At 43.0% G+C, this 24,349-nt stretch overlaps 1 protein-coding gene across 3 annotated transcripts in view; it reads right to left on the minus strand.

Moving 5' to 3' along the window:
• Nucleotides 1–1,881: 1,881 nt before the first annotated feature.
• Nucleotides 1,882–24,349, minus strand: part of ALG9 (ALG9 alpha-1,2-mannosyltransferase) — a 102,966-nt gene continuing 80,498 nt past the window's right edge. For all 3 annotated transcript variants that reach the window (XM_062196991.1, XM_062196993.1, XM_062196992.1), the window contains 2 exons: nucleotides 5,161–5,279; nucleotides 1,882–4,855 (listed from right to left, as the gene is read on the minus strand). In XM_062196991.1, the coding sequence (XP_062052975.1) occupies nucleotides 4,818–4,855; nucleotides 5,161–5,279 (157 nt within the window). In that variant the 3' untranslated portion in view covers nucleotides 1,882–4,817. The remainder of the gene's footprint in view (nucleotides 4,856–5,160; nucleotides 5,280–24,349) is intronic.

Here is a 24,349-nt window from a genome sequence, read left to right on the forward strand (position 1 = left end):
AGAGCTCCACGTACTTCAAAACTGCTAAAATATTCACATATTGAGCTTCATTCACATCTTCCAAATTGCAGGACTTCGGACATACATTCTGTAGTCTAAAAACCCTTGCCAAATACAGAGAACCACTGTTTCTGTTTCAGGTTTCTGTCTACTTTTTTATTCTTTGTCAGTAAATATGCCCAGTACTAAAAGTGTTCAGGGAGCCACAGTGAGCACTGGGAATGTGTAAAAGTGTGTATGCCATGTCCCTAGACATGCCAACAATGTTCTTGGGAGACAAGCTTACAAGGTTCTATGCCATTGGTAAAGAGACACCAGGTTCTCAGGAGAGCTCAGAAAAGCAGTAATCCCAGGAATCTCAGGTCTAGACAGGCTTCTCAGAGGAGGGAGTCTCCACTGCAAAAGTACAGTAAGAAACAGAGAGAAGTCTGCCATTCTAGACAAGGGAAAAGAAATTCAGACTGCACACTTTTCCCTCAAGGAATTGCATTAATAAAAGCATTTTTCCTTAAAACTACTTAGGAGAGGCCAGCGCCGCGGCTCACTAGGCTAATCCTCCGCCTTGCGGCACCGGCACACCGGATTCTAGTCCCGGTTGCCCCTCTTCCAGGCCAGCTCTCTGCTATGGCCCGGGAAGGCAGTGGAGGATGCACCCTGCACCCCATGGGAGACCAGGAGAAGCACCTGGCTCCTGCCATTGGATCAGCGCGGTGCGCCGGCAGCAGTGCGCCAGCCACGGCGGCCATTGGAGGGTGAACCAACGGCAAAGGAAGACCTTTCTCTCTGTCTCTCTCTCTCACTGTCCACGCTGCCTGTTCAAAAAAAAAAAAAAAAAAACAAAAAAAAAACAAAAAAAAACAAAAAAACTACTTAGGAGAAATAAATCAAACCAAGTTCCAAGGGCATGTTGGGTTTTAGGGGAAGAAAATGATAACCAAGGATCCAGTCAGAAGGCTACCAGAAGTTGTTGGGCAGAAGGCAGAAGGTCGAGGAACTATGTCGGAATTCATTTATAACCCCCAACAAAGACTCGGGATCCTCAACCCAAAAATGGAAGATGGATCTAGAAACTTCATCTCCTTTAAGTACAACATTCAATTATGTAGTAATTCCTACCGTGTGTGGCTTTTCCATAGGTAAAACAAAACTAACCTTCACGGGGTTTGCCACAGACTTCTTCCTAAAGTTTTCTGTATAAACATTCCAGGCTAGGTCACCTATGGAAGACAGGTCAACACTGAAGGGGCTGGAGGGCAGGGGTGTGGGTGGAGGTGAGAGAGAAAGAGCTGAGCGCCTTTAGTGTCCAATTCCTAGCAAAGATTTAAAAGCTAAAAGCTAAAATCAAAACAGAAAACATGACCTTAGGAAGAGGAAAATCAAACTGCCAAGATTTATTTAACTTTTTCTTTCACAGAAAATACAGTAGGTATGTAATGTAAACATTGACAGAGGAAATAAAGTACAAGAATCAGGAAGACAAAGGAATCGAATAATATTCTTGCCTCAATGCTGCACTGCTTCCTGATTTCATTTGTAGTACGAATCACATGGTCATATAAATTGGAAAAATGAAAGGCAACACTCAGATTTACAGATACACCAGAGAACTTCTGAAATCCAACAGTGGCATATGGAAGTCTGATCTTTCTGTTGCAAAAAAAATTAAAGTTGAGCACATGTCCATTTATCCATTTACCCAAGGCATTTAATGTAGGAACATAAAAACAGATTAGCACATGAGTTTTAATATGCCTGTGGAGGAAAAGATTAAGTTGTGCCTCTTTTCCCTCCTCAGAGAAAATAAAATCCACCAAATGAAAAGCAGAGCTGTCTGACACTGGCCAGAAGACTACAGAGTCACAGTGAATTCTTATTAAAAAAAAAAAAAAAAAAAAAAATCCCAGGAAATACAAAAAAGTAAAGGATTGTCATTGGTACCTTGCCCAGACAGTCACCCCATATCTCATGCTGCAGAATCACATGAGATTTTCAAGGCTCTTTCTCAGAAATCCAAACTAGCAAAAATTACCCAAATTAATGGTTGGGATAAAGAACGAAGGTGTTTAAATATCAGTGCTTTGTCAAGTTGTAAATATGAATCACTTAGATGGTCTTTTAAAATTAAGTTTACACATACAAAATATAAAACTACATATGCAATACATAAGAAAATTTCCTAAGAATAAAAGTATATTTCACTTTTCAAAAAGATCTGTTTAATTTATTTGTAGTATTGTCCTCTAGCATATTTTACCACTGAATCATTGAATGTTGACAACATAAAATCAGTATTATAAATCAGTTTTCATTAAAAAAAAAAAAAAAAGGAACCAAGGTGTTTTTAAAACAAGGGGTTTCTTTCTAAACTTGAATTCATTAGTAAAGACCATAGGCTGCAGTCTTCTGTGATTACCCTAGGAGATCAAAATGACCTATTTTCTTTCTTGTCAGACGACACCTACTAGGTGAGAGGTAACTTTTGATAATAGATGCCTTCCATACAGACTGGTTCAGTAATGGTACTCAGTGTCACAAGATTTGGGGTCAGATAAAGCTGCTTTAGAGCTAGACATCAGAGAAGACTGGATGTGCCAAGCACACGAACTCCCTATTCAGCCCAGGATCAAAGGCTGTTATGAGCAGTCTGTAGGCCCTCACACCTTGATACCCAACAATCTACGGAGACGTAAGTACCTTCCTTAGGAACTTACAGCAAGAACAGCAGTCAGCTGATGCTGCATCACAATTCTTTGAAGGAGAAATGCTACTCCAACTACGTGTTTTGGAACTCTTCCCCCAGGCAATGCTGACCACCCTCTATTGCTAAGAGGTGGAGATTCTTTAATGTGTTTATAGAATATCACATGACAAATACCTTCACAACAAAAATCATTTTTGTTTCCCTTACTTATGGCACTTGACAGTGTTTGCAGTGGATTACACCCTCACTAAAGAGACACATATCACAGAAAATCAGAATCAGGTTTTAAAAGGGACAGAAGCTGATATACCCAAAGGATCCCTGCATCAATCCTCACCTTTTATTGTGCTCTATTATAGTTCTTGTTCAGAAGGCCTCCTCCCACCACCCCTTTTTCAAACAAGTGAGATGATGAAATAGATCAGCATTGTATTCTGACTAATCTGACAAGGAAAAAGCCACTGACTTCCATTGCTGGACTAAGTTATCCCTGCAAAAAGTAGAAGGCCGTAGTCCCCGTGAAGAGCAGAACACTACTACTACAAGTAAAGCAAGGTGCTTTAGCTACAATTCTGCCCTGTGCCCAGATCCTATTTGTCAATATATGCCTTGGAAAACAGAAATCAAGAATTGAGATTTAAATGTCACAGATCTTTAAAGCAAGTGGGCCCCTGAGCTATCTTCTCTCTCCAGTTACCATTTGATACTGTCTAGACCATGGCTTCAGCTTTTACAGGGGATCCCATAGAGGGGCCTTTTAATGTGCTCACTAGTCACCTCTTCTTGTCTTCTCTCTCAGAATCACTTCGTTTTGGAGAGTCCTTTGAAAAATTAAAGATGGAAACTCTGAAAAATAAACTCATCCTATTTTTAGTATCAGAAACAGTCACCTTTAGGGGAATAAGGCACCTATGATGTAACCCCAGACTGATGAGAGGAATAGTATTGATATTTGGATCCTGTGTGGCTCCAAAGGATCATGACTTCCCAACACAAGCACTGCTTTCCTGCCCCAGGCCAGGCAGCATCTCACAGCACCGCAGGGTAGGCTGGACGCTCCAAGAACTCAAAGAGAAACAGGTAGGATTCTTCCTTCAAATAGAAAGCTACAACATCAGTCAGGTCTCTGGTCACCCTTGTCATCCTTTCAAATATTTTCACAGTTGAGTGGGGAAAAATGGCACAGCAAGAGATGAGAAGTTAGGCAACCCAGGTTCTGGTCCTGCCCCCACTGCTCACTGGCTGGGTGACTTTGGGCAATCACTTTACCTCCCCCTCCTAGTCTCCATTTCCCCATCTGTAAAATGGGGGTAAAATCGCCTGTCTTGTCTACCTCAGACTGTGGTCGTGAGGATCAAACAAGATGCGATGAAAGTGCCTTGTAAATTATGAAATACTGTTTGTAAAGTAATACTATATACTTATGACACTTTAATTAGGTCTTTATCATTGCCTATTTGATTAGGAGAGCCCCATGCAGGGTGTGCCTTGCAATAGATGGAACTAAAAAATAAGTGCTGCAAACCTACACGGGTCCTTTTCACTAGGGTTGTTTTAAGAAAGGAAATTCCCAGTGTCCTCAGAAATAGCCTCAGAATGCGTAAGTTAAAAACGTGATGCCATCTACATCTACCAATTGATGGCATTAACTTTCTCCAAGTATGCCATACACAGCTATACTTTGGTCTGTTGATACTTTTATATGAGGAGTCTAGAATTCGAGAAATAGCATGCTAAAATGGAAAACAAAAAAAACCCACCATGTGGTTTCTGTTAGTTGTTAAGGAAATAAAATGGAAATCAGAGGCATCAGATATAATAAAATCAGGTCACAGTTCCACAAATGGTCGCCGTTTTCCTGAGATAGCTCCAGGACAGGGTCCTCGTCCTGGGGAGTGCTTTACAGAAGCTTAGTCTTGCTGGAGGGGAAAAGGACATGTGGGTTGGCAACTAAGCTGTGCTCATTTTCAGCACTAGGATTGAACAAGAAGGTCTGCTAGGAGCTGCCAAACAGCTTTGGTGGAGAAGCCCATATGGCCTGAGAGAGGCTCGCCCGTTCTCACATGCCAAGCCAGAGTGGAGAACAGCTGAACACAGCCATCCAGTGCAGGGGTTTTCAATTCTTCCTGTAAGTTGGTTCTGCTCGTCTCCGGTCTAGTAAATAATTGAACAGAAGAAAAACAGTAAGATGTGGAGCAGTACCTACCCATGCTTTAGGGCCTTTCTCTGCTCAGCTGCAAGAAGTTTACAAGCAGAACAGAGACACAGGCAAAAAGTGACCATGACTTTGAACAGACTTTGAAATAGACCCTGAGAGGCCCCAAGCACCCAGATTCTGGTATTCGTGTCAGAAAATGTTTATTACAAATGGTACAGGCAATGAGTTGGAGGGGGTCAGGTCAGAGCAACCACTAGTTAGCAAGACAGGTGTCCTCTGGGGCCACAGGTGTGTTGCTAACCTCCACTTTTCTTTCTGATTTGCTTTGCTTTCCGGGGCTTCAGGATGGTGTAGTTTGCATACACTGTATACTGGTCAGATAGGAAGGGGACATAGAAAGCCCGCAGCAGCTTTGAAGATCTGAAAAACATGGGATGAAAGAGAAAAGAAAGAATGTTATCATTTGGGAGATTTTACCTTAGTAAATCAGCATTGAACATCATTAAAGGAAATAAAGAGCTGTGGTGAGGATTATGTTTTGTAACAAGTAGCACAGAAAAGCCTGATAAAAGACTTAATCAAGAACAATTATCTTGGTCCCCAAGTCAAAAAGAACCTTCCTAATGACCACCAGTAAGTAGATCCTTCAGTATAGCTACAGTTCTTCATTTTGCCTTAGAGTGTACCATACAAAGGTTCCAAGCGAATCAAATAACTGCTAACTCAAGAAAGGAATTATTATTTTTTTTAATATTTATGTTATTTATTTGAAAGAGTTACAGAGAGAGGTAGAGACAGAAAGAGAGGTCTTCCATCCACTGGTTCACTCCCCAGATGACCGCAATGGCTGGAGCTGTGCCAATCCGAAGCTAGGAACCAGGAGCCTCCTCCGGGTCTCCCACGTGGGTGCAGGGGCCCAAGGACTTGGGCCATCTTCTACTGCTTTCCCAGGCCATAGCAGAGAGCTGGATCCGAAGTGGAGCAGCCAGGACTAGAACTGGTGCCCATACGGGATGCTGGCGCTTCAGGCCAGGGCTTTAATCTGCTATGCCACAGCGTCAGCCCCAAGAAAAGAATTCTTAACAGTCAAATGGTTGGTTTTTTTTTTTTTTTAAGATTTGTTGATTTGAGAGATTTATTATTGATTTATTTATTTATTATTGATTTATTTACAGAGAAAAGGAGAGACAGAGGGAAAGGTCTTCTATCCACTGGTTCACTCCCCAAATGGCTGCAATGGCTAGTGCTAGGCCAATCCAAAGCCAGGAGCCAGGAGCCTCTTTCGGGTCTCTCACACAGGTACAGGGGCCCAAACACTTGGGCCATCTTCCCCTGCTTTCCCAGGCCATAGCAGAGAGATGATCAGAAGAGTAGCAGCCAGGACTTGAACCGGCACCCAAATGGTTTCTGCATCTAAGAAACTGTACAAATGCCCAATATTCACACAACCCTGACTCCAGCTCTGAATTTTCCTAGAAAGGGAAAGAAACTGTGTCCTGGGTGCCTATGCACAGTGTTCCAGGAATGCTCAACTCAGGGAGAGAGTCTACACATAAGTTCACATTGTGACAACACGTCCCCTGGCAAATTATAATCTATCTACTTACTATTGAAATACGAGAACAACTGAAAACCTGAATTTCTCACACAAGTTACCTTTTTTTTTTTTTTTTAAATTTATTTGACAGAGAGACAGAGACAGAGAGAAGAGAAAGGTCTTCCTTCCATTGGTTCACCCCCAAAATGGCTGCTACGGCTGGAGCTACTCTGATCCAAAGCCAGGAGCCAGGTGCTTCCTCCTGGTCTCCCATCCGGGTGCAGGGCCCAAGCATTTGGGCCATCTTCCACTGCCTTCCCGGGGCCACAGCAGAGAGCTGAACTGGAAGAGGAGCAACCGGGACTAGAACCTGGCACCCATATGGGATGCCAGCGCCACATTTGGAGGATTAACCAAGTGAGCCATGGCTCTGGCCCCTCTCACACAAGTTTCTGAAGAATATAAAAAGTGCTTATGATTTTTTTTTTTTTTTTGACAGGCAGAGTGGACAGTGAGAGAGAGACAGAAAGGTCTTCTTTTTGCCTTTGGTTCACCCTCCAATGGCCGCTGCGGCCGGCGCGCTGCGGCCGGTGCACCGCGCTGATCCGAAGGCAGGAGCCAGGTGCTTCTCCTGGTCTCCCATGGGGTGCAGGGCCCAAGCACTTGGGCTATCCCCCACTGTACTCCCGGGCCATAGCAGAGAGCTGGACTGGAAGAGGGGTAACCGGGACAGAATCCGGCGCCCCAACAGGGACTAGAACCCGGGGTGCCGGTGCTGCAGGCGGAGGATCAGCCTATTGAGCCGCGGCGCCGGCCAAGCGCTTATGATTTTAAATATATTATTTAATCCACCAACTAACCTTATGAGGAAAATTACATTATCCTCATTTTAAAAATGGAAAACTAGGACTTAAGCTTGCTTGGGGATCACAGGGATTACACAATAAGTGATGGGGCCCTCATTCAAATCTAGATTTGGTTTCAGAATCTTCACTCTTAACCATCATGGTTTACCCTGCATCCCCGGAACAAACTAACAGGATATATCATTTCCTAGAAAAACTTGTGGTGATAGTTTCAAAATCCATATGATATTACTTCCTCTGATTTTCTAAGTCTGAAAAATCAAAAGTTGGCCCAATTGCTGCCATCCTAAATGAGGTAGCTAAGGGGTGTGCCACTGCCAGTCCTTTTCCAAAATCCAGACTTGTTAATGTCATGTCAACGTGGCATTTGTACTGGCAGCTTATCCCTGGGTTTGGCACACTCCTGCAATGCCTGCACACAACGATATCGTGCTTGGCATACACACCTCTTAGAGATGCTTCCCAGTTGGAACACTGGCAGTGCCCTGTGCTCAATGGAGACACACTTCACTTCAACAGCTAACAGTCTAAGGGCTTTGATAGAGAAGAGAGGCTTAGAGGAGACAGACACGACATAAAGCAGGGCTCTTGTTAACAAAATGAACAGGAGGAAGCAGCACTAGCTCAAAAAGTTCATTTAACTCTTTTTGTCCATGCTGCACAGACATGGTAAAGGTGGGCACAGAAAGTCATGGCTGGGCACAGAAAGTCATGGCTGAACATACTCCTGCAAGCTAAAGTGTGGTAGAGAAAGGCTAAAATAAATGCAGTGTCATTCACACTCTAGTCAACTTCATAATAAAAGCCTCATTAATATAATCATTACATATTTCTGGTCAACTCAGCCCATTGGTGTAATCTGAGGGTCCATTAAACTCAATTTTAGTTTTTTTACTTTCTTTTTGGAGCAATTCCTGATTATTTGTGAGGATTAATAGTTTGTAATTTTATTCTTTTTAGAATCTTCCTAAGAACAAAAACAAATCATACTTCTTTTAAAAATAGAAAAAAAAGTCATTTTATCTTGGAATTACCAAATGGTTCCACTGTACCCTATTATAAATTTAGTGGTACATATTGGATTTGATGATTTTATTTTTTCTACAACTTGACTTATTTACAACTATGTCTGTTTTTAGAAAAAAATGTATTTATTTACTTGAAAAGGAGAAAATGAGAGCAAAGAGACAGAGAGAGGGTCAAAGAGACAGAGAGAGAGAGAGAGAGAGAGACAGAGACAGAGACAGAGACAATCTTCCATTCACTGGTTCACTTATCCATATGGCTGCAATAGCCAGGCTGAAGCCAGGAACTCCATCCTCACGTTCCACATGGGTGCCAGGGGCCCAAGTACTTAGGCCACCACCTGCTGTCTTCCCAGGGCATTATTTAGCAGGAAGTTGGGTTGGAAATGGAGTAGCCAGGATTTAATTGGTACTCTGATATGGAATGCCAGCCTCACAAATAGCAGCTTAACCCAGCATGACAGAATGCAAGCCCCGACTATGCTTTTTTTAAAGAAGACTAAAATAAGAAAAAGAATGATGAGATCACCAAAAAGATAATGCAATACCAAAATAAATCATCATTTTTACATTACTGTTTTATTTTTATATTGTATTGCCCAAAGCATTGCATCATCTTCCAATATTTTATAAATGACTGGGGATACTACATTTGTTGTCTACTTTTAGCTTTTGGTGAACACAGTTCAGAATCTAGAATTTTAAAATTTTCCTCCCAAGATGGCAATGAGGAGAAAATTAGCAGAGAAAGATAGTTCACAATTTGAGATAAGTCAGAAAAGTACAGAGATGAACTCTAGACTCTTCTTATAAATTGGTCATACAAGCAAAAATTTCAGACCATAGGTCTACAGATGACAATATACTAGACAAATCTATTCTCAGGTCATGAACTGATGAGTGAATGGTATTTCCAAAGACAAAAAGGAACTAGGATATTCTTGTCTAGTTAGATATTCAACAGGAAGGATTTCAAACAATATATTGCAATAAGAATCTAAGCCATATTGCAATGCTACTAAAAAGTGACCATATCTTTTCATTTTTTTTTATAATATTTGTGTCCAAATCTTGATGTAGTTTTTAAGTGGAAAATGCTGAAGATATAAAAGATAACTGGAAGGATACAGATGATAAAGAAATAAAAGAATTCATCAAGTGATCTAATTTATAAACCTAAAAATGAAAATGGTTGAATTATGGAGAAAAGGAGATAGCTATCCTCTTCCACAAAATTATGGGCCAAAGGTTTCAAAAACATGATTCAAGTATTGCATCATTATGACCCAAATGTAAGAAGAACCATGGGGCGGCTCTGTGGCGCAACAGGCTAATCCTCCGACTGCGGTGCGGGCATCCCATATGGGCGCAGGTTATATCCTGGCTGCTCCTCTTCCAGTTCAGCTCTCTGCTATGGCCTCGGAGGGCAGTGGAGGATGGCCCAAGTGCTTGGGCCTCTGCACCCATGTGGGAGACCCGGAAGAAGCTCCTGGCTCCGGATCCACTCAGCTCCAGACGTTGCAGCCATTTGGCCATTTGGGGAGTGAACCAGTGGATGGAAAACCTCTCTCTCTCTGTAACTCTACCTCTCAAATTAATAAATAAATAAAAACTTAAAAAAGAAGAACCAGAAGTAATAAGAAGCTAGAATCTACTAGCAATATATCTGAAATCTAGAATCAGTATTTTCAAGATGGATACACTCCAAACAAGGAGAATATGTGCTAAATATTTGGGGTTGCTACATTTAAATTATTGCATTTTCAGATGAAACTGCCTTTTCATTATCATTTTACTCTTATTTTTAAAAATTATTTACAAAAGCCGGCGCCGTGGCTCAACAGGCTAATCCTCCGCCTAGCAGCGCCGGCACACCGGGTTCTAGTCCCGGTCGGGGCACCGGATTCTGTCCCGGTTGCCCTTCTTCCAGGCCAGCTCTCTGCTATGGCCCGGGAAGGCAGTGGAGGAAGGCCCAAGTGCTTGGGCCCTATACCCCATGGCAGACCAGGAGAAGCACCTGGCTCCTGCCATCGGATCAGCGCGATGCGCCGGCCGCTGCGGCCATTGGAGGGTGAACCAACAGCAAAGGAAGACCTTTCTCTCTGTCTCTCTCTCTCTCACTGTCCACTCTGCCTGTCAAAAAAAAAAATTATTTACAAAACAACTGAAAAATATAAAAACACAAAAAGGCTTCAGTGGATTGAGACACTAATTGGTGATGACTACTTTCTTGATATGCTGACAGATCACGCCAGAGAGTTCAAAAGGTCAATTCAGAAAACTTGGGGTGCACACGGACTTAAAATATTTGCTCAAGAGTGCAAAAGGTAAGCTAAGGGGCCAGCGCTGTGGTGCAGTGGGTTAACGCCCCGGCCTGAAGGACCAGCGTCCCACATGGGCGCCAATTTGGGACCTGGCTGCTCCACTTCTGATCCAGCTCTCTCTCTGCTATGGCCTGGGAAAGCAGTAGAAGATGGCTTAGGTCCTTGGACCTCTGCACCCACGTGGGAAACCCGGAGGAGGCTCCTGGTTCCTGGCTTCCGATTGGCGCAGCTCCAGCCATTGTGGCCATCTGGGGAGTGAACCATCGGATGGAGGACCTCTCTCTCTCTCTCTCTCTCTCTGCCTCTCCTCTCTCTGTGTAACTCTGACTTTCAGATAAATAAATAAATCTTAAAAAATGGGCAAGCTAAAACAAAGGTAAAATATAAAAGACAATGGGTCAAAATATTTGCAATAAATTTAACAAAAGAATAGCATCTAAACTGTACAAATTGTTCTTGCTTTCTTTTTTTCTTTTTTTAAGAGAGCTTTTATTTAATAAATAAAAATTTCATAGGTACAACTTCTGGAATACAGCAGTTCTTCCCTCCATACCCACCTTCTCACCCCCAAACCATCCCACCTCCTACTCCCTCTCCCATCCCATTCTTCAATAAGATTCATTTTTAATTATCTTTACATAAAGAAGATCAACTCTATACCAAGTAAAGATTGCAACAGTTTGCACCCACACAGACACACAAAGTATAAAGTACTGTTTGACAACAAGTTTTGTTCTTGCTTCCAATAAGATGGCAAATACCCCAACAGGAAAAATGACAGAGGATAGAATAGAGAGGAGAGATGAAAATGGTCCATAAAAATATGAAATGAGGGGTAAATGTTCAGCCTAGTAGCTCACACACCAGTTAAGACACCACGCATGTGCCTGGGTTTAATAGCTGCTTCTGGCTCCTGTCTTGTTCCCCACCAATGCAGACCCTAGAAGGCAGTGGTGATGGTTCAAACAATTGTATTCCTGCCACTTACACTGGAGACCTAGATTGAGTTCCTAGCACTACCTGATGCAGGCATTTGGGTGATGCAGATGAGAGTGACCAAGTGCCTCTCAAATTTAAAAAGAATTTCAAATACGAAATGATGGTCAATCTTACAGTAATCAGAAAAACTCAAAACTATACAATTTTCAAAAATCAGATTTGCAAAAGGGCTAGGCTAAGCGGAAGCCAGGAACTAGGAACCCCATCCAAGTCTCCCAAGTGGGTGCAAGGACCTATCTACTTGAACCATCACCTGCTGTCTCCCAGGGTAAGTATTAGCAGGCAGCTAGAATCAGAGTGGCGTGGGAACTCAAACCCAGGCTCTCCAGTTAGGGACTTGGGCATACCAAGCAGCATCTTCACAGTTGACAAATATCTGCCCCACTTTATTTTAAAAAAAGAAAACTTTGAATTTTTCTTTTTTTTTTTTTAATTAATTTATTTGACAGAGTTACAGACAGTGAGAGAGACAGAGAGAAAGGTCTTCCTTCTGTTGGTTCACTCCACAAATGGCCACCATGGCTGAAGCTTCACCTATCTGAAGCCAGGAGCCAGGAGCTTCTTCCTGGTCTCCCATGAGGGTACAGGGGCCCAAGCACTTGGGCCATCCTCCACTGCCCTTCTGGGCCACAGCAGAGAGCTGGACTGGAAGAGGAGCAACCGGGACTAGAACCTGGTGTCCATATGGGATGCCGGGCCACAGGCAGAGGATTAACCAAGTGCGCTACCGAATTTTTCAAAAATCAAAGGGAACTAAACAAATAAACAAACAACAAAAAAAACACCTATGTGATTAATACATGTAAGGATTTGCATGTTATTTCTAAAGACAAGAATCTCTTCTTAAAGGGTTAATGTAGTAGGGAAAAACAGAATATGAATGGCACACAACCAAATTTAGCCTATACTAAATAGCTCATACACAAGTTCAAAGTGACAACATATATTCATTAGAGAATTCAAATGCTGAGGGCTACCCAAGTATGCAAGAAGCATTTAACATATATCATTTCATTTTATCCATCTAATACGCCAAGCTGCAGTAAACATGAAAAACAACTTGCCTAACCATAACCAAACTAAAAGGCATCTCAGTTTAAATGCTCTGTTCAGTCAGCAGCCACTAGGGATCGACTGAAGGAATTCCAAAGTTTCCATGGCCCATAAAGTCCCAGGAGATCAAGCCCTTACTTGCTTGCCCCACATCTCACCTTGTGCATTGTCCTCTTTGCCCTCTGTAGTCCCACTATGTCAGCCTCCTTTCAGTTCTTCAAAAACACAACTCCTTACCCTAAAGCCTTTGCATTTACTATTCCCTTGGTCTAGATCACTCTTCCACCCTGTTTTTACAGGACTGAGTCTACCTCATTTTTCATGTCTTGGCTTAAAAGTTACCACCATTGAGAGGTGGTAACAATCCTAGGAAACCCTGATTTCCACTTTTCTCACTTATTCTCTCAGTATACTTGTGTGTCTCTTCCCTACACTCATCACAATTCATAATTACTTACTTGGTTAACTTGTTTATTGTCTGCCCTCCCACACAGATTTCAGGTTGCAAGTCTAGTTTATTGATCAACATGTGTCTGGCACATACTAAATGCTGAAAAATGTTGGATGGATGGACAGATGAACAGACTGATGAAGGGAGCAAGGGAGGGTTGTTACATGAGTTTAATTCAACTTAAATATGAGTTTAAGTTAACCACAAGTGACCGAGGACCATGTCAAGCAATGAGTTAAATGACAGGAATCCAAAAATGAAGAAGAAAGGGTACATAATCTGACGAATTCCAAGTCCAATTGGATTTGTGATGTGGGATAATCGTTTTGCTAAGGATAAACACAGGGCTGACTTAGACACATCAAGAGATCCAGCAAACCCCTGACTCTGCCATGATCTCTCAGTATGTGGTAGAGGCCTTTGTCTTTTAATTAAACTTGTTCCTAACTAACATGATTAAAGTGTGGTAGAGGCCTTCCAAAGGTCAGAAGAAGAAAAAGGGAGGAACCTGTCCTGGGAATGAAATGTAGTTGTTATCTGCTTGTCTATGAAGTTACCATCTGCTTGGGTTCCTGCGTGTTAGACCCAGGGATGGTCTAACCCTTGCTAGATAGCATACAGCTCATTGTGTGTGTGGAAAAAAAATCATCAGTAACTATGTACGCATGTGCAGAACTGTATCATTTCCTGTGGACATCATGTAATATGAGAATATCCAATCAAATGCATGCATGTAGCCATATAAGGGAGACAAAGAGGCTAAAAGCATATATAAGAAAATACCCCTCTTACTTCAGGGCTCAGGCTTTTGGATAACAGTCCATCTGGGCCTTATGCCAGCATAAATAATAATAAAAGACGGGGTTGGCGCCATGGCTCACTGGGTTAATCCTCCACCTGCGGCGTCGGCATCCCATATGGGCACCGGGTTCTAATTCTGGTTGCTCCTCTTCCAGTCCAGCTCTCTGCTGTGGCCCAGGAAGGCAGTGGGGGATGGCCCAAGTGCTTGGGACCTGCACCCACATAGGAGACTAGGAAGAAGCACCTGGCTCCTGGCTTCAGATCATCAGTGCAGCGCCAGTCATGGCAGCCATTTGGGGAGTAAACGAACAGAAGGAAGACCTTTCTCTCTATCTCTTTCTCTCTGTCTATAACTCTACCTGTCAAATAAATTAATAATAATAGTAATAATAATAATAAAGGACTACTTGTCAAAGGTTTTGGTGACTCATCTCTATACATGAATCCCGATACAAGTATATAATCATAAGAAATTCAGCACTGGGGCCAGCACTGTGGTGTAGTGGGTTAATCCTCTGCTTGCAGCGCCGGCATCTCATATGGGCACCAGTTCAAGTCCCAGCTGCTCCACTTCCAATCCAGCTCCCTGCTAATGGCCTGGGAAAGCAGTGGAAGTTGGCCCAAGTGCTTGGGCCCCTCCCCACATGCAAGACCTGGATGAAGCTCTTGGCTCTGGATCGGCCCAGTTTTGGTAGTTGCAGCCATTTAGGGAGTGAACCAGCAGATGGAAGATCTCTCTCTCTCTCTCTCTCTCTCTCTCTCTCTCTCTAACTCTGCCTCTTAAATAAATTAATGAAGGAAGGGAGGGAGGGACCGGCACTATGGCATAGTAGGTTAAGCTTTCGCCTGCCGCTCATGTGGATTTGAGTTCTAGCCCTGGCTGCTCAACCTCCAATCCAACTCCCTGTTTAATGGCCTAGAAAAGCAGCAGAAGATGGCCCAAGTCCTTGGGCCCCTGCACCCATATGGGAGACCCAGAAGAAGCTCCTGACTCCTAACTTCAAATTGGCCCAGCTCTGACTGTTGTGGCCATTTGGGGAGTGAACCAGTGGAGACTTCTCTGTCTCTTCTCTCTTTGTAACTCTACTTTTCAAATAAATGAGTAAATCTTGGAAGGAAGGAAGGAAGGAAGGAAGGAAAGAAGGAAGGAAGCAGGAAGGGAGGGAGGGAGGCATCAAGCATCAAATGTGTTCATTATTTTAAACAGTGTGTGCCAGAAGCTTGAAAGTATGTCCAGGTAAGCCTGATGACAAAATTATATAAAAGGTAGGGATTAAATACATGGAAAAGCTAAGAAGAATCTCTCATGAGAGTGTGACCCTGAAAAAATCCTTTTTAGGAGATGAGCCTCCTTGCAGATTCTGGTTGTGATTTTTAACAGCATTATCTATCTTTAACATACAAAGACACTAATTTCTTCTAGAAGATGAAGTAAGGAAATAGCCAATATACAGTCAGGTCCCTTCTCACTTCTGAGCTAGGATGGGAAGATTTCATTGTAATTTTTTTTTAACCCGAAGAACAAGTTGGCTTGACGTATACATTTCTAATGCTATAGCTGCAGTTCTAGATTACTTTCTTTACCATCAATAGTTTTAATATGCTAAGCATAACTGGAGTATTTTGAATTTGTTGCATTGTTGCTAGGAAAAAGGAAATCAAATTGTTATTGCCTGTGTGAAAAAAAGCAAAAAGGGGTAAATTGAGCATTGGAATACCATGTGTGCACACATTTACATACATGGAAACAAAGACCAGATTGAGTCACAAACCAGAACAAAACGAATGCCTATCAAAACTCACACAACAATGGCTGTATGAAAGTGAAATGCAAAGTACTGCCCTATGGGAGCGCAGGCATCAGAACCTGGGGAGACATAAAATATGTGCCTCTGTTACGGAACCTGAAATACTTCCCCTCCCAGTGAGAAAGTCATTCAGGCGATTTAAGGATGAAACAGACCTGGACAAAGCGATTGCCGGAACAGCATAATTAGCTGACGGCTCAGAATGTTTTCTAATTCAATTACCAGCTCTATTTATCAGGGCCGGGGAGCATTCTGCTGTGGAGATTTAAATCTGCTCCTGCTGACGTCAATGGAAGACTAGCTGCCAGTCCCTGATGTCACCAGTTCAGCAGGCACAAATGGAAATGCTGGGTCAATTTTTCATTTTAAAAAGGAAACATTCTAGTGCTCAGGTTTTCTATCTTATTTTTATCTTTCTATCTGTCCCCTCCCATCCATCCATTCAAACATTCACATTCCCTGTAAACCTGTAATCTAAGTCCTCCTCCAGTTCTGTTTCTAGCTGGGGCTTTACTCTCGTTGTTGTTCTAGGTCACATTTCTGTCTTTCCACCATGCTCACTGCAGAACAGGCCCTTCACAGGTATCTTCAGCACAGAGGACAATCTCAGAATTTCCTCAAGACAATCAATATCAACCTAGAGTCCCATCCCAGGCAATTTAAGAATGGTTCAAAAAACTGGTATGAAGCAAAGAAGTGACTACTCCTCAACAGTCACTAACAGGAAATGGGGTGACTATTACTCTAATGGCTAGTGACTAATGCAGAAGTGACTTTAACCTCTTTCACGAAAGAGAATGGATGCAGGAGTTACATGCTATATTCCATACTCCACCAAGTGTCAGTTCCTTAAGACAGAACTTTATCCAACTGAGTTATCTCCAGCTTATTATTTTTTAATTTTTTTTTGCTTTTAAAGATTTATTTATTTATTTATTTGAGAGTCAAGGTTACACAGAGAGAGGAGAGAGGTCTTCCATTCGATGGTTCACTCTCCAATTGGCCTCAATGGCCAGAGCTGTGCTGATCTGAAGCCAGGAGCCAGGAGCTTCTTCTGGGTCTCCCACATGGGTGCAGAGGCCTAAGGACTTGGGCCATCTTCTACTGCTTTCCCAGCCCATAGCAGAGAGCTGGATGAGAAGTGGAGCAACCGGGTCTCGAACTGGCGCCCATATGGGATGCTGGCGCTTCAGACCAGGGAATTAAACCACTTGTGCTAGAGCGCCAGCTCCTATTTTTTAAAATTTATTATTACTGTTTAAGAGGTAGAGACACAGAGTTCTTGTCTATGATTCACTTCCAAAATACCTGCACAATACCAGGGGCTGGCCAGAACAAAGCTGGGAACTGGAACACTCAATCCACAGCCCCCGTGTGGACCCAAATACTGAAGCCATCACTGCTGCCTTCCAGGGTGCACATTAGCAGGAAGATGGATCGGAGGTGAGGAGCCAAGGCTTTTTAACCAGCTACTCCAATACGGAACACAGAAGTTCCCAGCAGAATCTAAACAGCTGTACCATGTGCCAACCCCTCCCTGCAACCCTCCACAGCTTTTAAAACAGAGCCCCAGAAAGTGTTTGATAAATATCCTGTCACTGAATGAATGTTATGTCCTAATTCTTAAATCTAGTTTACCTCTTCCCCTTCCTGCAATATTCATCTTCAACCAGGAAAAGGAAATGGCATGAAATTGTTCTTTCTGTTCTCTTCCCAAACAATCAAGTCCTAAAGCCGCTGGGTGGGGCAAAGCAAATGAGGAGCCTCCAGTGAGTTCTGAGGGAGAGGGGAACAGTGGTGGCCCATGGAGTGTTAGAGCACAGGTGAGACAGGAGAGGCATCAGTATTAGCAAAGAAAATATTACTGCAAAAACTCAAGCAACCTCTTCGCTTACACAGAATGTACTGACTCACCATTAAGCCTATGACCAACAACACTTTACTCCCAGCAGCCACGTATAACAGACCCTGGACATCCAGCGAATACACTCATGGCTTTGACGATTTGGAGCAACCTCCAGAGATCCGCGCAATGTAAGGATGAGGAAGTCTGCTGACACACAAACTGGAGTGGTGGCGCCATGAGACTGCTGCACAGTGATCATTCCACTTACCAGCAACTGGCATGACGTGACAAGCCCTGACCAGTCACCTTAGCCAGAATTCAGAATGAGGGAACGGAGACAGAACCACTATTGGGCAACTGACCACTCTCTGACCTCCAGACCCAGCAAGGTTGCTGGGCCAGTGTTCTTTACCAGTCCTTTCCCTGCTGAAGCGATTTAGATATGTAGGTTCTACACGCTTCATCTGCCACTCCTGTGGGGAGGAAGCCAAACACTGCTCTGTCTCTGCTCTTTGGCCCCTCATTTGGGCTGCTTCTTTGTGACAGAAAGGAGGAGCCTTAGAGACCACATCACATAGATGATTCTGGCAAACTTTACAGAGAAAAAAACTTACTTGTCTTTATTTTACCAAATAAGGGCATCAGACAATTCTGAAGAAATCCTATTTCACTGTAAGTTATTTTAAAAAAAGTTGTTGATTGATTTGAGACACACACACACACACACACAGAGATGCCCAACTGTTGGTTCACTCCCCAAATGCCTGAACGGCCAGAGCTGGACCGGAGTCAAAGCTGGAGCTGAGAGCTCAATCCAGGTCTCCCACATGGGTGGCAGGAGCCCAATTACTTGAACCATCACCTATTACCTCCCAGAGTATGCATCAGTAGGAAGCTGGAATCAGGAGTCAAAGCCAAGAGTCAAACTCAAGCACCCTGATGCAGGACATGGGCGTATAAATCAGCATTAAAGGCTAAATCAAATACTATCCCTTTCTTTCCTTTTTAACTTAGCATAAATCTGGGTTTAAGAATATGAAAGACATGAGGCCGGTGCTGTGGCGTAGTGGGTAAAGCCGCTGCCTGCAGTGCTGGCATCCCATATGGGCACCAGTTTGAGTCCCGGCTGCTCCACTTCCAATCTAGCTCTCTGCTATGGTCTGGGAAAGCAGTGGAGGATGCCCCAAGGCACCCACGTGAGAGACCTGGAGGAAGCTCCTGGCTCCTGGCTTCGGATCAGACCAGCTCCAGCCGTTGTAGTCATCTGGGGAGTGAACTAGCTGATGAAGGACCTCTCTCTCTCTCTCTCTCTCTCTCTCTCTCTCTCTCTGTCTCTGACTCTCTGTAACTCTATCACATAAATAAAAAATAAATAAAAAATTGGCATTGCTTAAAAAAAAAAGAATGTGAAAAACAGCAAATAAATCTTATCTTTTTTTGAAGATTTATTTCTTCATTTGAAAGGCAGAGTTACAGAGAGACAGAAGCAGAGAGTGGTCTGCCATCCACTGGTTCACTCCCCAGACGGCCGCAATGGCCAGAGCCAGGCAGATCTGAAGCCAGGAGCCAGGAACTTCCTCCAGGTCTCCCACGTTGAGTGTAGGGGCCCAAGGACTTAGGCCATCTTCCCCTCTTTTCCCAGGCCATAGCAGAGAGGGCATTGGAAGTGGAGCAGCCAGGACCTGAACAGGTGCCCATATGGGATGCCAACACTGCAGGTGGCAGCTTTACCTGCTAGGCCACAGTGCTGGCCCCCAAAACTTTTCTGAAACCTTGTAATGTAATAAAAGTTGTAGAGAATCAACACAAGATATGGTTCTAATTCTCAAGAAACTCAGTAGAAGAAAGACATCTAATGATGCCAGTTGCTTGACCTAAGCTAGCTAAAAGCAGTGGCAGTCCTCAAACATCATATGCTCTTCACACCTGAGTGTCTACAGCACAGTTGCAGAGCACAGACGGTCTACAGTCTCTGTCTAGAAAACTAATTTCACAATCAAAAGCAGACTCCTTGAGCTTCAGAAAAATGAAAAAAGAAAAAGTTTACTCTTCTTAAAATGTCAGATCTCAATGATTAAGCAGCTGAATAATATGAATAATGACAGCAAAGAAAAGACCAGTGTGTTGTGAAGCCAAACCTGGCCTGGAGCAGCTCTGCCTAATGAAGAGTCTCCAGAAAGTATTTGGGGAAGTAGAAACAAAGGCCCAGAACTGATAGAAATGAAACAAAAAGTGTAAGAGACAAATAAGCTGATACAGGAACACTCCCATCTTTTTTTCCTTATTGTTTTTCATTAGCCTTGGCATCAACAAGGGAGCCATGAGCACCACCATGATTCACACATAGGGAAAAGACATGAGCGCTTCAATTACTGCTTAGGAGGGAGAACTAATTTTACCCAAAGGATCAGAACACCAGCTAAGGCATGTCCAACTGTTGGCCTGTGACCAAATTCTGCCGTAGAGGGTGGTCTCCCTTTCCACCTAGGTACTAAGAAGCTGCAGATGGAAGCAGTCTGCTGGACCATTTTGTTCACCATATGTCTCTTCTGTAAGAAATCTCCTTCCAGAAGAAAAATTTCAAAAAGAGCTGTGATGGTTTTAAAACGTGTCCATAAATTCTTTGACCCCTCTTCCTTGGAGGAAGGGTTACTCAAGTGGCTTGGTTACAACCAACAGAATGAGGTGGAAGTAACACAGTGTGACTCCCAAGGCCAGGTCATAAAAAACAGCTTTTAAGATGCTTGGAAGTCAGCCACACGCGAAAGGAAGCCCAGGCCAGGTGGAGAAGCCACATGCAGGTGCTCTGGCCAACAGTCTCAGCCGAGATCTTAGACAACAGCCAGCACCAACCGCCAGACATGCGTGTGAGGAAGCCTTTGAGGTGCCTCCTGCCCGAGCCAATGCACAAGAGATCCTGAGTAAGAACTGAGCACTTGAGCCCCATTAACTTCCAGAACAATGAGAGAAAGCAGTAATAAACTGCTGTTGTTTTACACCACTAAGTTTGGGTAATTGTTACACAGCAGTAACTGGAACAAAAGCTTCCAACTAATTTGCCATTTGCAGTGATTACTCCCATGGTCTTAATCTCTTCCAGAAATAAATAGTTCTGCTTATGCCAGGGCTAGTGTCTGGGTTCCCACCAGACTACCCTACAAAAATGGATACAGTGCCATGGACTCTTTGGTCTCACAGCTGCTGGGTTTATTACTTCTGGAAGGTTAAATGGAGAGCCACAGTCTTAGTAAAAATTCTCCAGAGCAGCAAAAGTTCAATAGCCACAGAAACTCCTGTGCCAGGCCCTGAAAGAAGCAAGCCGCACCTGTTATCAGCACAGTCCCCTCCTTACTGATGGAGAGCGCCTGCAACTAGAAAAGGCCTCTTTCCTACTATACCAGCCGAAAAGGTTAACTTCTTACTCTTCCTTGCTTCTACTCTTCACCTGTAAGTACACAGTTGTAGGACTTTGCAGTCCTGCCCTAAGTCCCCTACAGTGTCTTCAAGCAAGTCTAAAATTCAGTGAGACAAGGTTACTGTGCTTCAAAATAGGGCAGAACAAAATCGCACACTCCAGAAACCACAGGCGAAAACAAAGCAAGCAAGACAACAGGAACCTATACTGAAGGAGGAAACAGTGGGTGGAAAGTGGCCACGCGAAGCCTCCCAACTTGTTTCTGAAGCAGCAAGCGGGCCCTGTTGCTCAGCAAGCCAACTGCAACATCCTAGTGAGGTATTCCCACCAGTCTCCACAGCTCAACACTCCTCAGTGCACTGAGAAAGGAGCCTAGCACTACACTGATAATTTATTGCAACACACTCCCTTCACTCCCCTCTAGGGAACCTCAGAGTAGGCATTACATCCACCCACTTGTGGAGCTATTTTATACAAGCAGCAATTATATCATGCTTCAAAGACAGGAAAAATGTCCTCTCTTATTTTAGAAAGTATATAATGTGAGATGGCCACAGAGTGACAAATTGTCTGGTTTAAAAAGTGATACTGTCAATGTGATTAGGGCCCATATCCTGAGAGCCTAATAAAGCTTTCTCTCAAAATTTTTATGTAAGAGGCAGAGACAGGCACACTGAGCTCCCATCCACTGGCTCACTCCCTAAATGCCAGCAACAGGCAGGACTGGTCAGGCGGAAGCTAGGAACTCAATCCACACAAGTGGCAGGTACCCAACTACTTGAGCCTCCTAGAGTCCAGAAATCAAACCAGGCACTCTGACACGGAATGTGGGCATCCTGATTGCTATGCCTAATGTCTGCTTCTGATAAGCCTTCATAGAATGAGCCAATCACAGGGCAAAAAGAGAGAGAGGAGGCTGCAGCTGAGGTACCAACAATATGCAAATGGACACCAGAACTTGGTTACGATCTTGTACCCGATCCTCTCTCATGCTAATGGCGTCTGGGTTTTCTAGGCCTCTGACTAAGCAGAGAAGTCGATAAGGAAAAGCAGCAGATGAACAGCTGAGCTGCCATGCTGCTAAGGGGCTAACACACTCAGCCTTATGAGTGGACATTTCTCCCTGAGTCCAACAGTGAAGGCTTCGCTTATCTTGCAACAGTCTCAACAGAAAACCATCTTCACATACTCACAAGTGTTTAGAATCGCTAAATTTACCCCAATCACAAAACTGTCCTAATTATCTTTGGGTTGTTTCTCCTTGGAGTGGACTCTCCAATGATATGGATACTTGGGAGTGTAAATATAAATATATATATATGTATTTTTTACAGTGTTGGTACTGTCTTCAAACTATTTTTTTGTTGCTGTTGTTTTCTTTTTTTTCCTGTTTTTCAAACTATCTTGATTGCTTTCCTTTCAGATAGCAGGGGCCCAACATAGGCTATAATCAGAAGTAATTCGGCAAATGAAATCAAATAAGCAAACTGGGCAAATCCACATGGTAAAGATAGACTGCAGGCAAAAGAACGATAGCTGTTGCTTCAGCTCCCATTCCCGTTTTTGAGAGCAGTCTCTGTCTGGTGGTCACAATGAAGCAAGATGACTGTATATCTCAATTTGCACAGGACAGAGACCCTGTCAAAGGAGTTCTGATTTGGAGGATATAGGTTACCTAACAGCAAATTCAAACACAGAGGGAAACTAAACTTTGGATACTGACTCTTGAGCCTCACATCCAACCAGCTCCTTCTGTTGATCTTTTACTTACACTCAGTATTTTTTCACCTTAAATTAAGTGATCCTTTCCTCTTTACCATCAGCCTTGATTTAATCCCACTTTTCCTTTGAGCCACAGGCACTGCTTCCTGCAGGAAGCCTTTTCTATGTGCTCCTCCTCCTCCTCGCCTGTCTTCAAAGTTCTAGCTGACAATGTGGCATCTCTATGGTCTTACACAATTTTCAAGTTGTCTTGTATGTGTAGGACTTCCTACAAAAGTTGTTATTCAAGAGAAAAATCTCTGTCTAAATCACTTCTTTCGCACTCTTAAAAGAAGTTAACTTTGTGGCAAGGACATAACAGATATTTAACAGACTTTATAATTCCCAAGTGTGCCTAACAAACTGGCTTAATTTACTTAGTATAATCATATGTGTATAAAGTTAATTGAAAAGAGATCTTAGTAAAAAATAAGAATGGGAATAGGAGAGCGAAGAGGAAGAGGGGTGGGAAGAATCACCATGTTCCTAAAGTTGTACTTATGAAATGCATGAAGTTTGTACTCCTGAAATAAAAGGTTTCTGGGGAGGGGGGCAGACATAACAAGACTCCAGGTGTCTTCTTGCTGCTCATACCTCTCGTAGCATGCTGTACCTGTACTTTAACGCACTTAACACATTTTGTAATTGTACACTGATATGTGTGATATTTGTTTAGTGCTGGCTCCCCATTATATTGCAAGGTCCAAAAGGACAGGGACCTGGTGTGTTTCTTCTATCACTATCTCCTAAGATCCATCACAGACCTTAGCAATGTCCAGTAAATATTTACTGATTGGGATGAATGACAGATGGACAAACAATAGAAGAAAGAAGAAAAGTTCTCAAAGAAATGAACTGTAGAGAAAGTAGATTTAGATTTTAGGGACTTAAACCTTTGAGAAATTAATTAAAAAGATCAGGAGGCTATGTCACAGACTTTTTATAACCTTCTTTTCTTAGAAAGACCCAGCAAACAGTTGGACCCAAGGCCTCATCCAATCAAGGTCATCTCTTCTGGATGGCACCACTATTTCTCCTTGTTATATAAATTTGCTCAAGTACTAAGACCACTGTGTCAAGAAATCAGAGGAAATATAACAGGCTTGGAGGCATTTCAGGGTCATGGTACCCAAAGCATTTCACGCTCAGAGTGGCAGCTCTCAGGCACACAGACTCTGACAGTAGAGTCTAACTTAATTGGCCAAAGTCAGCAACATGAGATGTCACGGTGTGACAGATATAAATTGCTGTGGCAAAGCAGGCTGTAGGATCCTGCTGTTTTTGCAGTTAGGCCATTAGATACAAGAAAATGCTGAGGATAATCGATGTAAAGAAACTCAGCATAATTTTGGCAGCTTGCTGATTAATTGAAAATCCTGACATCTCTATAATGCTTCCAAATTTAAAAGCACTTTGATGTATCTACTCACATTTAATCCTTACAACCTTCCCATAAAGTAGATAAAATGCTGTCACTTCTGTTTGACTGATATGGAAACTCAAGATTCAGAGAGGTACTAACAGCAAGTAGCCAAGGTTAAATCACAGGTCTTCCGACCTCACTGTACTTTGCACACCTTCATGTGAACTGTACCTGTTCAGTT

Source organism: Lepus europaeus, chromosome 7 (assembly GCF_033115175.1).
Source record: "Lepus europaeus isolate LE1 chromosome 7, mLepTim1.pri, whole genome shotgun sequence".
Classification (NCBI taxonomy): domain Eukaryota; kingdom Metazoa; phylum Chordata; class Mammalia; order Lagomorpha; family Leporidae; genus Lepus; species Lepus europaeus.